This window comes from Lampetra planeri, chromosome 33 (genome assembly GCF_965212315.1).
Source record: "Lampetra planeri chromosome 33, kcLamPlan1.2.h2, whole genome shotgun sequence".
In the NCBI taxonomy this organism is placed as follows: Eukaryota; Metazoa; Chordata; class Hyperoartia; order Petromyzontiformes; family Petromyzontidae; genus Lampetra; species Lampetra planeri.
Window position 1 is genome coordinate 3,741,718 of NC_136139.1, and position 17,410 is coordinate 3,759,127.

The following is a 17,410-nucleotide window of genomic DNA, read 5'->3' on the forward strand; positions in this document are numbered from 1 at the left end:
CAACCAAATGGGATTTGAATTTGCAACCTTTCGAACGCTCCAAATGACAGTGCCACGTGGCCAAACGTTGTTTCTATTCTACGCGTTCAGCAAATGACTGCCTCGGCGTGGAATTTTGTTAGTTTAATTCTGTTTCGATTCGGACGTGACTTCGTTCCTCCAAACCCACAAAACACGGCAGATGAACAACGCAGCATAGCAGAACGGAGAGCTGCAGGCACCAGAACTGTTTAAAGCAAGGCCGTCAACATTGGGGGGGGGGGGGGACCAAATCTTCCAGGGGGTCTGGGGTCCCACCCCCCAGAAAAAAAATATAAATTTGAAAACGAGTTTCCTGCCAAAAATATAAAAAAATTAAGTAACACATGGGATGAGCTTTTTATTTATTTTTTCCAATAATGTCTAATAGTGTATTGTATTACATTGCTCTGTTTTTTTCGTTTTTACCTTTTCTTGTTTCATTGTATGTAATGGCAGAGATTATGGATTAATAAAGTGCAACCATAACCACAACTACAGCCTTGGTGTAAAGCATCCCTCTCACTTACAGGACGTCAAAGCGAGGTTCAAGCGAGGGTGGTGGTGCCTGTGGCTTGTCGGCAGGAGAGAGAGAGAGGGGTGCAAATGGGGCACTGAGTCAACACCGGGGCACTTTTCCACTTTCCCTGACCCGATTGTCATCTCAGCTCCTAGGGGGGTCCATAATAAGGGTGCCCACATCAGCTTGCAGCCGCCGCAGCCGCCGCCTCGCTCTGACACGCACGCGGCTCCGAACAGACTGCGAGTCGCAGATTGTGGTGTCGAGGCTTGCGTGTCGCAGACTGCGGCGGTGTCGCAGGGCCATCGGCGTATCTCTGTCGGCTATCGTGCTCGCCATTCAAGGGAGGTTCGAGCGTTCTCGTCCTTGCTCTAGGCCGGCAACGTTGAGATATAAAGTCAAGGGTCAAAGCGTCCACCGCCACCCACACCCCCCTCTCTCTCTGCCCCCCCATGCTTAAATGAACACGGGACACCGCGCGTTATCGCTGCCGATGGTCTGGAGTCTTTAGTGGAAATTCCACACTATCATGGCCGGTGCCAGTGATTGCAAACCATAACCCAAACATGGCTCGTGTGTTGTACCCCAGAGCAACGAAGGCTGGAATCAAATTACGCCCATTGAGCCTGTGATGACCCTCCACTACTCGAAGTTCTGATCAGCTGTCGTAATTCGGAGTTGCGATTCGAATCAACCAATTCCAAGAGTCAGTTCTGTTTTTAAACCACGTGTTCAATCGCAGCACTTCCCGTAACTTCCAGGACTTCACTTAAACGAATCACTGTCCGTACCGTACAACAAAGACGCAGGTTCCCCATATAGACTTAACAGACTGTAAGGGCAAGAGCTGTTAGCGAGCACCTATGAAGGCCGGCACGGCACAATAGGGTGTGTGTGGCCAGCACCACGCCCGGCTGTCTTTCGTCTCCCCAGTGGCGATGTTTCCTCACCGCACTAGATACTCATTTAAGGCTGAGTCGACCTAGGGGAGGCCCAGGACCGCTTCAGATAATCGTCACTGGTGTTAGCCGTGAGCGGGAATCGAACCCGGGTCGCCAGGTTCATAGCGCAGCGCGCTAACCACCACAATAGCAACACGCTCGCATGCGGCGAGCCCCCATTTAAACCTCGTTTGTTTATCTCCGGAATATTCGACAGGATGCACTCGTTGAGACACAACATCGGTTTACGGTTCTGTGCTGGTGGCGGCACGGAGTCGCATTCCACAGCAGATAAGATGGGGAGAAAACAAACGACAATTTTCAAAGTGCGAAACTCAAAATACCATTAAGTGAGGCGCCTCTCTCACCTTTGTTCACGGGCAAATGTTAGGTTTTCTGACACAGAGGGCAGCGGTAATACGGTGACTCCCAATAACAGATGTGACGTGTGGGTGCCACTGCGGTTTGGGAGCGCCATGGTCCCTCCGGGGTCTAATCAAAATGGGTTTCACTTCATGGGACGCCGACAGTGCCCGTCATTACGAGATAACTGTGTGGACCCTGCCATTGCGAAAGTGGAATCCTCACCGTGGCCTCCGAGGTGGTGGCTGGGGGCTGTTCAGAGAAATGAGCAACAACCCAGGGAGAGGGGGGGAGAGACACGTGCATGAATGTGACTTTTTTTTTTAAAGGCAACCGTTGCCAACAAGAGATGCAAGCAAGATAATCGTGGGGACACTCTCTGCCACGTTAGAATTCGTGGTGGGTTTTGCCGTAGCGTGGTGCTTGAGTCTTGGGGATTCCCACTCAGTCTCAGGAATGTGCTTTAATATTGCAACGGCAGCTTGTGGTGCCCCACGACTCTGAACAAAACCCGTTGTGAATCTCCGTCCGATTATTGCTTTTTTTTACATCTAAAACACGTGTTTGCTTTTAAAAACATAGAGTTCATGCTCTGCGCGAGTGTTAGCAGACTCTGTTTCGCTAGGTGAGGACCCCTGCTGAGCCAATGCGTCTCTTCGGGAAGGGTTACTTGGGTCACAGAGCAACGGTAGCGCAGCACACAGAGAGATGCGTTTGATTTTGAGGCCACTAGGTTGCTCCCCGTTTTTAACGCTTTTCAGAGAACGGTAACATAGAACGCTTCCGCCATGCATTAGCTCTGTTCGTCTGTAACCCGGGGTGGGGGAAAGGGGCTGGGGTGGGGTGGGCAGATGATCCAATGTGAACAAGGGGAGCCCCAGGACCAGTTCAAATATTTGCCAATGTTATTGGTCGTGAGCAGGAATAGAACTCGGGGGGAGGGGGAAGGGGCGGGAGGGCGTCAACTGCCAAAACGTTTCACCAACGTGAACTCAACGTTAGCATAGAGTTGCATTGCTGTTAGCAACTTGCACTAATGAGAACCGGGCAAGTTTAAAAATTAACCTGTAAAAACTAAGTTTTTCACTATAAATCCTTTATATGCGTGGCGGCTAGAGTCCTCTCGTCCTCTGGCTTGAGATGGCTGCCACCTATGGGTCAGATGATTGCCTGCCACCATTAAGCAATTGGTAATTAAATACTATTTATTTTTTCCTAAAAAGTGTAACATTTTGGGAAAAAAATTATCACGAAAATAAATTGTCACGCACAACGAGTCTGTGTGCAAAATGTCAGCTCGATTGGATCACGGGAAGTGGGTTAAAAAACGACCGAAAGATTTGCACGGTCGTAAGCGCGCAAGCAAGCAAGCAAGTGAACTTAATATGAAGGATTTAAATTGAAAGGAATGCCAAAATGCAGCAGTGCTCCAGATCGTCACCCCAGGGACAGCGAGCCCGGACACCCCCCCCCCCCACAACGATCGATCCCTAATTTTGAGGGTGTATTGCTCGCGAAGTTGTTACACATCCCCCCCCCACACACGCACTTTTTGAAATCTACTTTGTATTCCGGGTTCTTGAATGACAATAAACGAATTTCATTTAAGAAAAATGAATGCCAAAAAACTTCTAGGCACGAACCGGAAATGTGCAGATGCCTTGTATTGCCCACCAAGCCATCAATCAGCGTCTGTACTGCCACTCAAACAGTTCCAAAGACGAAGGCTTGTTGGAACGTTTGAGTTTTGTCGCTTGATCTGAACGGGCGATCTCGTTTAGCCAGTCGCGTGGCTATTTTACTAAAGGAGATCCGTGCAACGAGTTCAGTATGCCACGCTCATTCTTGTTCTGTAATTCTAAAGCTTGTTTTGTAATTCATGGACCAATAAAAACCACAGCTGTAGGGGCTGGGGTGGGTTGGTTCATTCAGACGCTGTCTTTCCGACAGCCCTGTTCTTCACCTGAGGACGGCTGTTTGCGTTGTGGCCGAAACGTCGTGAGAATTGTATTTTATTATCTTTTATTTGTATTATTTTATTATTTCCCTTCTACGTGACTTTACCGAAAGAACCAAGAAGATGGACCACAGCTGTAATGAAGTTAGATTTTGGTCACCGCCGCGTGGGAAGAGACGAAGTGGGAATGACTGAACGTAAAGATTCTCCACCGGGAATTTCACGTGGATCTTTGGATTTGCTGCTCCGGTGTTAAAGCTTCTGCACCACTGGCTATTGTGACCACGTCCTAAGTTGGAACGTTTAGGGTTTTGTATCTCTTTTACGACGGGTGATGCCACCTCTGTCTCCCTAGCAGAACTTTCCTACAGGCGCGGAGACTTGAAACTTTTAAGAATGAAGCCATTCACGTCACGAATGAGGAACTTACTTTCGACCACGTGCGAGAAGTCTTAACTCAATGATGTCACAACGAAGGCACTTCCTCTCAGATACCGCGCCGTAAAAACATGTATTTGCATTTCAAACGATGACGCATTGTGAGTTTAACACGTAGGCTTTCGCGACCGATATTGTCCATGATAGAGGTTTTTTTTGGCTTAGATTCGCACTTGGTTCACTAGTGACGACGTTACATCTATGCCTCTGTTTAAGACCGAAACAGGAGGATAAGTGGCTGCTGTAATTACCGCCGTACTCGAATTGTAGAAGTTGTGGGTTTACTCTCCAACACGCCGGTGTGCTGAACTGGTACCGAATAGCCACGTTTTGTTGACGTGACAACCCTTTTCTAATTGGCTGTGTGAGGTGGTGGCCGGTTCAACGACACAACATTTATATTCAGGCGATCTAACCCAGAAAAAAACCTCTATCGTGGACGATGACGCATTGTGCAATGATAACAAGAAAAAAAGTACTTCAAAGTGAAGAGACGGGAGGGAGGGAGGGAGATCGGGCGGCAGAGGGGAGGAAAATGTCAGTGGCGTGGAACAATTTAACATTTATGGCCGAGGAGGGGAGGGGGGGCAAATGGTTTAACACAGACATGTTTAGAAGCCTGGCTGTAAACGTGTAAGGAATGCGATTCACTGGAATTTAAAAGCATTTAGTTGAAAGGTGCAAAGGCCGTTTGTTCTTAAACTCAATAAAATTGTTTGAAGTTTTCCACAGACGAAACCCTCAAAAGGACAAATCCAGCTACGCGCAGACTCCAACTTAACGACAGACTGATGCAGCCATAAGAATGTGGAATTCCAATGGCTTATGGCAGGCAAAGGAAATTACCTATCGCTACTTGAGCAGCGTCTACCAAAGGCAAGCGTGATTAGCAAGCGCATCTCGTCACTACGTACGCAATTAACGCATCAATTGGCTCACTGGTCTTACGTTCATTGGGCGGCCCACTCCCATAGCAGACAATCATGCGGTGATGAGGTTCAACGGGATCGATTGCAAACGTTGTGCATGCATGATTACATCACACTTCACGAGCAGTCACTCAAGTCACGGTGTCTCCACACACATTTCTGGGGAAATTTCGAAGGTTCTGATCGGTAATTTTGCGTGGCGCTGAGCTCCCGGTGAAATGTCCACTTTACCGTGGCAAAGACGAGAATATTCATGAGGTGACAACAGCTGACTTCCTTCAAAGGGCGAAATATTTTTTATCGAAGCACAACAATAAAATACGTCCCAACACTGGTGAATAAAAGCATGATAATGAGGACATCGCGTTAATTTCATCACATTCGCTAGCAGCGTAAACAATTTAATGTAAAAATCAGAGACAAAGCATTATCACGGAGAATCGCCACCGGCGCAAACGATCTACACTATGTGCCCTCCAATGGAAAGTTGAAACGTCTTGAAGATGACAAGGGGCGTATCTTTTGAAAATCTGTCCGATCTCACACTTTGGAATTTGGCCCTATCTCCAGACTGCCACCTGCTTATCATTATTGAGATCCACTTGCAAAGTGGTTTCAAAATAAAGGTACTGTGTGTTTGCCGCCTGCTTCGTTTATTAAAACAAATATAGTGTTGTGTGCATGCGTGCGTGCGAAATGTTAGCGCTGTGCACTACAATGTTGGCAGACCAGGTTCAATTCCTGACCACGTACAGCACACGAGTGGCAAGCAGTATCTTAAACTGCTCTGAGCATCTCCGAGGTAAACTCATCCTTCAATGAATACTGGGAAATGCAAAGGTGGCTGGGGGTGCAGTTCTGGCCTTACCCCATCATTATTTCCCTTCTACGTGACTTTACCGAAAGAACCAAGAAGATGAATCCCTGCAGTCACGAAAGCTTTAAATCGAAATCTCACGTAAGTTGTTTTGGCCTGACGTGGCACTCACTCACAGCAACTGCACCCTACAGATGCTGAGGATAACTAAGTTGAACGTGTTTATTGGCATGCTTTATAATTTACATGTATGTATGTATAATCGGAAGTGCGTGGGGGGAAGGACAACAAACTAAACACTAAAAGCAGTTCTAAAGAAATGATGTCTCAATCAAGACTTGAAAGGCACGCATTGCAAACGCATCTTCTCTCCCGCTCTCTCGCCTTTGTAAACTTTTAATTTACGTCTCGCATGCTGCCAGGATTTAAACATTTCTAAAAATGTATTGGCTACAATGTGTCTGTGCAATTGCCAATTAAATGCAATGTCGCACATGCGCGCAGTAAGAATGTTTCACACTCGCGTTGACATTTACATTGTGCGTTACGAATTGCTGTGATTTGCTGCACAATCATCGTTCCATTAAAGTGACACGTGCTCCAGCTTCATCGACGATGAACACTTTGTGCCGCTGCAGTAACGGAAAGGCGCAATACACTTCTGGGGCACTCCGCAGCGTACGCTACTCACTTTGCAAACCATCTCGGTGATGATAAAACAACGAGCATACGCTATGAATGATTCCGCAAGAACTCAATGCCCGGTTCCAAAATCGACAACTTTACACTGTGACATTCATGACGTTGAAAACAAAAGGATGACTTGGCTTGGCGTTGCATTCTTACGACAACCAACTTGTTCGATTCATCCATTCTCACGTCACCTAAGAAATGTGCGCATTGTTCGCAATGCAAAATGAGCTGTGTTGCAACGTAATGAACCAAATTAAGTACACGCTGGGTAATTTGACCATTTCTTCGCTGTGAGTCAACATGTGGGAAATTAATTAAAACAACCTCAGTGCAGCCTGCATCACACAATGCGCAGTGGTTTTTTTTTTGAAGGAAAACGTTGTGGTTAATTCTCTCCTACCTCGGTGAACATTCAAAATGTCAAGCTTCCTTAGAGTTGGTAATTATGTACCAGTCCTTTTGCTATATCAACCGCATCATCAGTGGTTTAGTGCAGTTGGCATGGTTCCCTGGTGCATGGAATAATATGGGACCCCCTGTCCAACTGCCTTCCCTCCTCATTGAAGCCCGGAGCCCAGGCCACTGAGACCAAACGGTGTATGATGATGTATGTATGTATGTTGAACTTCTTTTACACCGTACGTAGCCAACGATGCCAATCGGAGCTGCGGGGAGAGGACAACAAACTTAACACTAAAAGCATTTCTAAAGAAATGGGTTTTCAGTTTAGATGTAATAGTGCATTGCTCAAGTGGTTTCCTAATATCGGAAGGAAGAGCATTCCAGACGGCCGCAGAAGCGCATCTGAAAGCAGTGATTCAGTGACCGTCTTTGTTCGATGGCCAGCCAAGAGTCGCTGCGAGGATGACCGAAGTTCGCGGGCTGGTGTATGCTCCTTGACGAAATGAGCAAGGTTATGAACACCGAAAAAATATATATTTTGCACAGGAGACCTGGGTTAATGAAGTGGTTGTCTTAAAGAATGGGAATGTAGAAATTCTGGAGTGGGTAGGGTTGTAAACAGAGATGAGCCAGGTCACACACTCGTTTGAGCAGAGAGAAACTTGTCTTTCTTAACTCTTCATGGTTCTTTTGGTAAAGTCACGTAGAAGGCAAATAATAAAATAATAGAAATCAAACATAATAAATTCAGACGCTGTCTCCCCGACAGACCTGGTCTTCACCTGAGGACGGCTGCTTGCGTTGTGGCCGAAACGTCGTGAGAATTATTTTATTAGGCTTTATTTGTATTATTTTATTATTTCCCTTCTACGTGACTTTACCGAAAGAACCAATATGATGAATCCCTGCAGTCACGAAAGCTTTAAATCGAAATTTCTTAACTCTGTTTAGTGGCTGCAAGTGAACAAATTGAACAGAAACGGCCTTGGCTCCATTGTACTCACTGTAAACAAGATACCTCTGCAAATACAATTAATTACGGCCAATAATAATTATGGGTGATGTTTCCAAAATAACTATGGGATCCAGTGAAATTTATGCCCTCGTTATAGGTTCTTCCGCACACGAGTTGGTGCAACATTGGGTTTTATTGATTTTTATATTTCTTTACATAAATACCCGTGGCATTAGTCACTCAATGTCGCATACGTTTTTTTCGGCCAAATTTTGCAACAGAGCTGCAGTCATTTGAATGGGATGCGTTTCAGTCCGGTTGCTCATTTTTGGGGGAGAGGGGGGGTCAACTCGGCCCATCATCCACCATCCATGGTCGACAAAATAGGAAATCTCCTTTGTGCGGCATAAACAGCGGCTGTGCTCGAGACAAACTGGCCTCTGCCATGGGAACGTGGAGTTTCCACCGCGCTGTCTCAGGAACACCAATTTGAGATGACACATTTCCCAGGGTCGTTTGAGAAAGAAAATAATAGACTTTTGAATAACGTCTAGGATGGGACTGCAGAATTACGCGGGGAAATCACACCAATTATTATAATAGTCAAACAATATTTTACAGTACCCATCATATCTTAACGGAATTTATATGGCACCTTAACCAAGGCACTCGACAAAGAATTAAAAACGGTGCACGCGTGCATGTAATGGTGGACATGATGTGAATGAAATTGATGAGAAGAAGCAATGGGCAAATCTGTGATGCATGAATTTGGTGAAATCCAAATAAGATGCCTTCCAAATCGCGAGGATTTTTTTTTTACCATACTTCACCGTGCTGATTAGTGCGGGTTTGGTGAAGGGAATGGGTGGGGAGAGAGAGCCAGGAACATTGCATGTATCACTCGCCATTTGCTTTTAGCTCTGGGCTGGGACTTGAACTCAGGTCTTCGGGCTCAAAGCGCAGCAGGCGAACCACTGCGCCACCGTTCCCCCTTCTTGAAATGGCCGCACAATAATTGTGGCTCACTAAGATCCAGGATGCTCATGTCTATGCGCCGCTTCTCGGTGGCAGCCCCAACAGTCTGGAACGATATCCCTCTGCACATTCGCAGCATCACCTCAATCGCCTCCTTCAAGAGAGACTTAAAAACTCACCTCTACAATCATGCTTTCGAGCGACTCTGAGCTTGGCTCCGCGCCTCTGAGTTGCGGCCACTACGTCTGCAAATTTGCGCGCGTTACAAATTGAACTATTATTATTACTAAAGCCGCGTGCTGAAAAGCGACTCTGTCAAGACGAACGATCCCACGTGCAACCGTCCCCAGACAGACGTGGCCACACTAAAAAAGGTCCCTCTGTGATCGTGCCTCAGTGCTGCCCTCTCGTGGCAGCACCCGGGGACAGCCCAAGACCACCACCACCACCACCACACACGATCGTCTGGCAAACAGGGCTTGCCCCCCCCCCCCCACGGTGTGCACCAACAAAGTAACTCACCACGATCGGGGAAAACCAGGTGGTCAGCCGAGCAAAGGTTAGGGAGATGTCTATTGTTGCTGGGTATTTTTTTTTGGGGGGGGGGGGAGGTGGTGGTGGTGGTCGGGGGAAGAGGCAAAACGTTGTGCATGGGAGTTTGCGGAGCGTAGCACGACAGACGAACGGACGCTTGCTGCAGGGACTAGACCTCTGTGTTTTGAGCCCTCGCAGTAAAAAAAAAGGCGGGCGGAGAGGGTGGGGGGGGGTTGTGACAATGCGTGGAGCGTGCGGTTGAAGGGGTGCGTTTTGGTCGCGAGCGGTGAAAAGCGACCCCCTTAAGGGGTCCTGCGTACGGATGTCAACGTGCCCGGCGGTGTGCGCTGCGCCGACAGGAGCTGTCAATCTCGGCAAAAGCGTGGCCCTGTCGCCCACGCGGGGTGGCGCGTAGAGCCAAAAAAAAAGAGAAAAGGGTTCGTTCTTCTTTTCTATTAAGTGGCGCGGGTTCAACTTTCAACAGCAACAACGGCGACACAAATCTAGCGTAGGGAGCTTGTCTATGAAAGCCACAAGTGGACTCTCAAGGCAACATCAAATGATTGGTCAATTACGGGAAGGCAATAGACCATTATACACAAAGGCTGTACGGTTTGCATACTTGTTCACTTGGTTATTTTACTACTGTTATCTAAGTCTAATAAACGCAATGTCTGGACTGCTAGGGTTCTGAGTTCATTTCCCAGTTTTGGGGGAGTTAAGCTTGCCCAGTCATCCCTGCTAGATCAATAAAATTAGCACCTCTTCGAGAACCATACCAGCGGTCATGCTATGGTAAGACTGGCCCCTTGCCTTTGGTATTTCCTCCGATGGTTCGGAGCTGCCAACTGAGATAAGCACAGCCCCAACGCTTGTTTGAGCCAGGAGACAATGACAATATTTACTGCCGGCCTTAATGGCAGTAAACTACGTAAAAAAAAGCGTATGCCCTCTCCAACTGCTCAACTCTCCACATAACTCCATTTAAAACCTTCCCACACATCTCAATCCATCACTCCGACCGTTCTCCCTTGCACAACGCCGTCACCTTTACGGATCTCTCCGCACCCATAAAGCACACTAAATTTTTATTTTTTATTTTACCAGGTACGATACACTGAGCTCTACAGCTCTCTTTCAGAAGCAACCTAGCCACATATTATAGCCCAACCAAGTGGCTTATCACGTGAAAATGTATGGCAGACAAATACTCTGAACGCACGTCGATTCGTTAATGTGGAGGTGGAAACCCGGAGGGCCTGGAGAAAAATCCACGTGACCACGGAGAGAGAGAGAGACACACACTCAGACTTCAAACGCACAGCAGGTGTCAGGGTCTGGATCGAACCCACGACCTCCTGCCATACCAGGCGAGGTAGTAGGTACCATCTGGCCACCGTAGCGCCGTGCATCCCGGCCACGTTACCTTGCTCGTGTGCCCGGGCGACGTCTGGTCGTGGACCTGCCGCTTGAGGTCATCCATCCTGCTCCGCGAGCAGCTCTCGCACGGCCATGCGCTGCCCCTCTCCCCAGGGCAGGGGACGCCCTGCAACGACGGGCAGCCGCTTCCCGTCGGGCAGGGCAGTCGCGCGGGGCAGTCGGGGCAAGGCCCTCTGAGTCCGGAACCGGGGGCCGAGCCCTCCGGGGCTGGGCGGCTGGAGCTTCGGGAGGCCACAGGCGAATGCCAGGGGTGACCCAGGGGGGTGGACGTGGGTCCCACGTCGGCGTGCATTGGGCCCCGGACCGTGGTTCCGCCGCCCACCTGTTCCAACGTGACGGCAGAGTCCACCGGGAGCGGCGTGAAGTTAGGGCTCGGTTCGGAAAGCGTGCCGCGCCGTGGAGTGTTAGTTGGACGAGTTACTATTTTTTTTAAAGAGTGTCCCGCACGTGGGGCTAAACCGGGGGCCGCCTGGCAAAACACACGTGTGTGGTGGCTCACTTGCCGGCGGCGGCGGTGGCAGGGCATCTAAAATTCTGACAAAAAAATGGACTTTCGTGGCATTATGAGACCTCCGGGTGATCTACCAGAGTCTCACCCCTCCAACAAAAGAGCTTGACTATAGCCATCGCGCCACCATGGTTATGTATTACATAAGCAACTCAACTTACAGCCTAGATGCATATATATGGTGGGGTTTTTTAAAGGATTTACCGACTGACGCAGGTCTGTTTTGTACACCAGAGACCACACGTGCATATGTATCGAATACTGGGCAGCGTGTGATCCTCTCTCGCGGTGTCGCTCATCTCCCAAGACTGCACATTCCCAACTCTCCTCCAACAACGGAAAATCTTTAGGGCCTCGCCACAAATCAATGGGCACAATTGGTAAACACTGACAGATGAAACGCGCAAAGACACAGAGACATTGTTAGTGAAACTGTTGACTACAAATACGTACATTTTTTGATTTTAATAAAACTCAGCCATTCTCAATCGACCGGTGGATGAAGGCCACTCCATGCCAGTCATGTGGGGTGTGTTTTTTTTTACCATATTTTACCACGCTGGTCAATATGGGTAGGTGAAGGAGGGTCAGGGCATGCCCGAGTCTAATATCACTTGCCAATGATGTTAGCCATGGCAGGGGATTAAACTCGGATCACCAGGTTCAGAACACAGCGGCGCTAACCTCTCCACATCAGGTGAAATTTGTCCAGTTTTGCACGAGACACCTTTTTATTATTCAGAACAAAGGCAATTAGTACAGCCCCGTAGTTTCTACTGAGACTCACATGAGACCAACCACCACCACCACTAACAGCTATTGTGTAAAAATAGGGCACGTGGCGTTATTAATAGAACACTGGCAAACGCCAGGGCTACAGAGGAATGGGGTGCATGCTTGTGGTCTTTGAATGCAAGAGGGATCCTTTTTTTTGGAAGGCCATTCAACATTACAGCATCACTCCAATTATAAACCCAATACATAACAAGTCTGAAAACGCGCTAATGACTGTTCGTTACAGGATGTTTGTTGATAATTTACGTAAAAATGGCCCAAAAACATTACTACCGCGTGAAATAATCGAGAAATGCCCCGCTAATGTACGCACATCACAGATCCAATTTGTACACATCGAACATCATAATGGGTTTTGGTCAAACATTTAGCACGTAAATTATTCTTTGCACCGCTGTATCAGATATCGATTTCATCGATCAATAATAACACCAAATAATTATTTTAAAAAACAACATTTACATACCTAGTTGGCCGGTCAGATTTTCGGCCGAACCACAGAAACCCTGCTGAACCATGCATGTGGTGATGCGTATTGGGTCCCTTTAAAAAAAAAAGAAGAGGCCCAAAATGCATACGCGACAATGGGCCGCAATGATCTCAAGCTGAACGATCACCTCGCCGAGCAGTCAGTCACAAGCTACACTCCAACACTGTCTTGTAACCCCCAGACCAAAACGCGTATCCGCAGCTTCCACATTCATCATCATCATCAGCCATTGTCTCTCCACTGCTGGATGAAGACATCTCCCAACACCGTCGCTAACCCTTCGCGGTCCAGCGCTCCATGCTGAAGTCCGTCCGTCTGACTCCCCATGTACGTGAACCGATCATCTCTTCGATCCGTCTGCGCTTAAGCTGACATTCCATAACCGGTCTCGCGACAGCGGGCGACATCGCATACCTCGAGAAGTATGAATCTACAATGGACTGCTAATTGGGGCGATTGTGTAATTCACCTGGACGCTGGCTTACAATGCCTGGCCGTTGTCACAAGAAAAAAGTAGACTTTATTAATGTAACACATCGATGATGTGTGATAATGTGTCTGGGCACACGGCAAAGGACGGCTTGTATCCACGTATTGGCTATTGCTGTGTGTGTGTACTCTTCCTCTGTCGATCTCAACTCACGTGCGCGTGAAGCAGTTGTCATTACACGTGCGTTACTGCTGCACAGGAGATGCGAGACACCCCGCCGCCTTGTGAGCCGAGTTGTGAATAATGTTTCTGTATCCATGTGAACAATGTGTAAGTGGGGGAGCGGTGGCGCAGTGGTGAGCGCGCTGCGCTGTGATTAACTCGGCATCGTCTTAGATCGATCCCCCCCCACCACCACCACCACCCAATCCACGGCTAACATCAGGGGCCGAGTGGCATCAGAAGCGACGCCGAGCCACCACACGGATCCCTTCACGAACTCGCTGTGACCAGCGCGGTGAAGTATGGTCCAATAATACCCTCCACACATGACCGACAAGAACGTGGGGGAACCATCGATCAACCGATGGATTGACAAAAGCTCTGCAGAATCGTTATAACATAGACAGTACATGCTTGTTCACAAACACAAAGATCTCCCGTATAGCCTTAACAGACTATTGGGGCAAGTGCTGTTAGCGAGCACCTATGAAGACCGGCGCTGTGGCACACGAGGAGGTGGCCAGCACCACGCCCGGCCGCCTTCGTCTCCCCCCAATTGCGATATCCACACACCGCACCCGGTACTCATTTGAGGCTGAGTCGACCTAGGGTATACCCAGGACCGGTTCAGATAACCGTCACTGGTCGTTGGCCGTGAGCTGGAATCGAACCCGGCTGACCGGGTTCAGTAGCTCAGCGCGCGAACCGCTTCACGCTCTTCGTGCACGCAAACGCCCAACGTGGCTTCGTTTATCTGAACTGTTACAAAAACACAACGGCGTAGGGGGGAGCAAAACTTACCACCAAGTTTCGCGAATCACCGACTGCAGATGCAACGCCCTCCTTACTCATAGTCCGCGCGTGAGTCTTCTCAGCGCCAGTGGTGGCAGCTGTAGGTCCGCCGTAATCCCAGAACCAGAGCTTGAAAACCACCACCACCACCAACAACAAGAAGAAGAAGCACCACCAGCCTCGCTCCCGACAGAGGCCGGCAAACTGCACACTCGCGTGTGATCAGTGTATTGTCACCGTGGCTATAATCAATCAGCCGGCGTAGCGACGTCACGATCCTGCCCTTTGCGTTGAACACACATCATCTGCACGCGTCGTCGTCATCATCATCATCACCATCATCATCTTCTCCTTCAGATGTGACTGCCGAGCACATTCATCCGTGCGTTCACTTCTTCTTCAGCGGTCACTCTCTCTCTCTCTCTCCCTCCGTCTCTTCACTCCCAAGTCTTGATAGTAGTAAGCAAGCTTCGTGTTCTCCGTCGGGACGGACTCTCCCCCGGCAATTGTAGCGAAGAGGGAGCGAAAGGAAAACTCCCGCGACACCGTGGAGACGGAGTCGTCGCGTTAACGAGCGCAGGCGGCGTTCGCCTTCGAGCCAACAAGCCCCTCGGATGCACAAATCTGCTGCTGCTGCTGCATTTGGTTACAAAAGAATAACTCCAGAGGGCTTTGCTATATACCTTGCTTGCGCGCGCACACACACGCGGACAGACAAACGCGCGCGCGCGCACACCTCGGCGCTATGCGCAAAACTCGCAAGCCACGGCTACACTTAAGAGGGGGGTTGGTGGGTGGGTGGGTGGGGGGTTGGGGGGTTGGGTGGGTGGCTGTGGGTGAGAGGGGGGGGAGTTGGATCGTGGTGTTCGGGGAGGAGGGGGGTAGAAAGGATGCGCTCCTTCCGCCGTCCTCCTTAGCAAACAGCCAGCCGCACCCTCCACCCCGTCCCTCTCCTCCCTCCCTCCCTTCGCTCCCATCCATGTGCCTCCCACTTCTCCCCCCGCCTGCCCCCTCCCCACTTACGGCACTCAACCCCACGGCACCCCACCCCACTCACCCAACACCCATCCAACAGAGACACGCGCACGCACCCCGGACGTACCTACCCGGTCTGGCTGCACCGCTCGCTGCTGAACGTCCACCACTCACGCAGTCGTCCCCACTCCACCAACGAAGATCAAAGACAAAGATTCAGCCCCTCCCGTTGGAGCCTTCACAGACTTTTGGGGTGCAAGTGCTGTTAGTGAGCACCTTTGAAGGCCGGCACGGCACACGCGGGCGTGGGTGGCCAGCACCACGTCCGGCCGCCTTTGTCTCCCTAGTGGCGATGTTTGCACACCAGGTACTTATTTGAGGCTGAGTCTACCTAGGGGAGGTACAGATAATTGTCACTGGTGTTGGCTTGTGAGCGGGAATCGAACTCGGGTGGCCGGGTTCATAGCGCAGCGCGCTAACCGCCTGCCCCACCGCTCCTCTACTCCACCAACACCACTCGGATCGCTCTCCCGTCCCCACCCACCAACCCCACCACCACCACCAAACAACCACACCCAACCACCTTACCAACAAAGACCCCTCGTCTAGGCTTTGATATAAATGTCGTAGGTCCACGTTATGTTGGCGAGCACCTGTCAAGGCCAGCACGACGCGAAGCCGGGCATCAGCTTTTGTCTCACCCCCCCCCCCCCACAGTGACACGCCAGGGCGCTCATTTGAAGGCTGAGTCGACCTCGAGGAAGCAAGGGACAGGCTCAAATACCACTTCGCACTCGACTCGATGTTGCTCACGGAATAAAAACAACAAAAACACACACGCAGACACGCACACGCATGCCAAACCACTAACGTCCCACGTTTTTGCTGTTCACTCACTCGCCCATCCCATCCCCTCTCTCTCTCTCTTATTATACACCCCGCCGATAATATGTATGGCTCCGAGCCACATGCGGTGCAATAGGAGGCGGCTGATCAATGGGGGTGGGGGTTGGGGGGGGAGTAAAGGGGAAGACGACAAAACAAGGAGAGGGGGGGAGAGACAGGCACACACAAAAACACACGAAAGAGGCCGGGCTTCAGCTGGGCTGGGCTCGGCTCTGTCCCCCGGGGCGGACTCTAGCCCGCTATTGGGTCTGGCCTGGGGAGAGAGAGAGAGAGAGGAGGAGGAGGTGGTGGTGGTATCGAGTGAGTGATTGTTGGGGTTGAGGCTCGTGCCCGAGTGGCTGTGGGGATGACGAGGTCCTTCTTAATCCGACAACAGCATTCACGCGAGATTGGCGTGCGTGCGTTTCAATAAAGAGGAGTTTGCTAATTCCCGATCGCCTACATACACACACCCGCCACCCACACCAAAACAAAGACAAGGATCGCCTGTATAGCCTTAACAGATTGTTGGGGCAAGTGCTGTTAGCGAGCAGCACCTATGACGGCCAGCGCAGCATACAAGGGGATGATGAGTGGCCAACACCACGCCCGGCCGCATTAGTATCCCGAGTGGCGATGCTTCCACACCGCTCCAGGTACTCATTTGAGGCTGAGTCAACCGAGGCCAAGCCCAGGACCGGTTCAGATAATCGTCACTGGTCGGTGGCCGTGAACGGGAGTCGAACCCGGGTGGCCGGGTTCGTAGCGCAGCGTGCTGACCGCTACACCCGCCCCCCCTCTCCATCGCCTCTTCCTCACGCCATCCCACCACCCAACCACCATCATTCAGCATCTTGGCCACCACAATCACTCCTCATATCGCACGTTACCTCTCAGCGTGCGTTTGTTTCCTTCTCCTTCTTCCTCCCCCCCCCACATCTTAAACAACAACAACAACTTTGTGGAATGATTCTCACCGACCACGTTTCCATTGCAATATTCGCCTCCGCGCGGCTGATGTAGAAGATGTTGACTGAGACAGCGTCGGTGGTTTCACATTTGAGGTGGTTGCCAGATGACCATCGCGTCAGGTGGGAGCCGAGTGGGTTTGCTGTGATGCCTCCATCGCATTTGTGAACGGGGCATCGAGCCGAGGGGACGTTCGCTCCGTGGTTCCGTTCTGAAGTCGCTCCACGTCGGGAAAAAATTTTCATTGCAATATTTAACTTTCAAGCGAATTATCTGGAATGCGCGTCTAATAAGTGAACAACGGTTAACGTGGTTGCATTCGTTCCGAGCGCAAGGGAGTCACCTCCATTGAATGCACC

The 17,410-nt window shown here is 50.1% G+C and overlaps 1 protein-coding gene across 1 annotated transcript in view; it reads right to left on the bottom strand.

The window, feature by feature from the left end:
• The window catches only part of LOC144729618 (kinesin-like protein KIF26B), a 122,692-nt gene extending 107,727 nt beyond the window's left edge, over positions 1-14,965 (bottom strand). Inside the window, exons 1-2 of the mRNA XM_078610015.1 lie at positions 14,232-14,965; positions 10,972-11,307 (exon numbers count right to left, since the gene is read on the bottom strand). Of these exons, the coding sequence (XP_078466141.1) occupies positions 10,972-11,307; positions 14,232-14,282 (387 nt within the window). The 5' untranslated portion in view covers positions 14,283-14,965. The remainder of the gene's footprint in view (positions 1-10,971; positions 11,308-14,231) is intronic.
• Between the last annotated feature and the right edge of the window lie 2,445 nt (positions 14,966-17,410).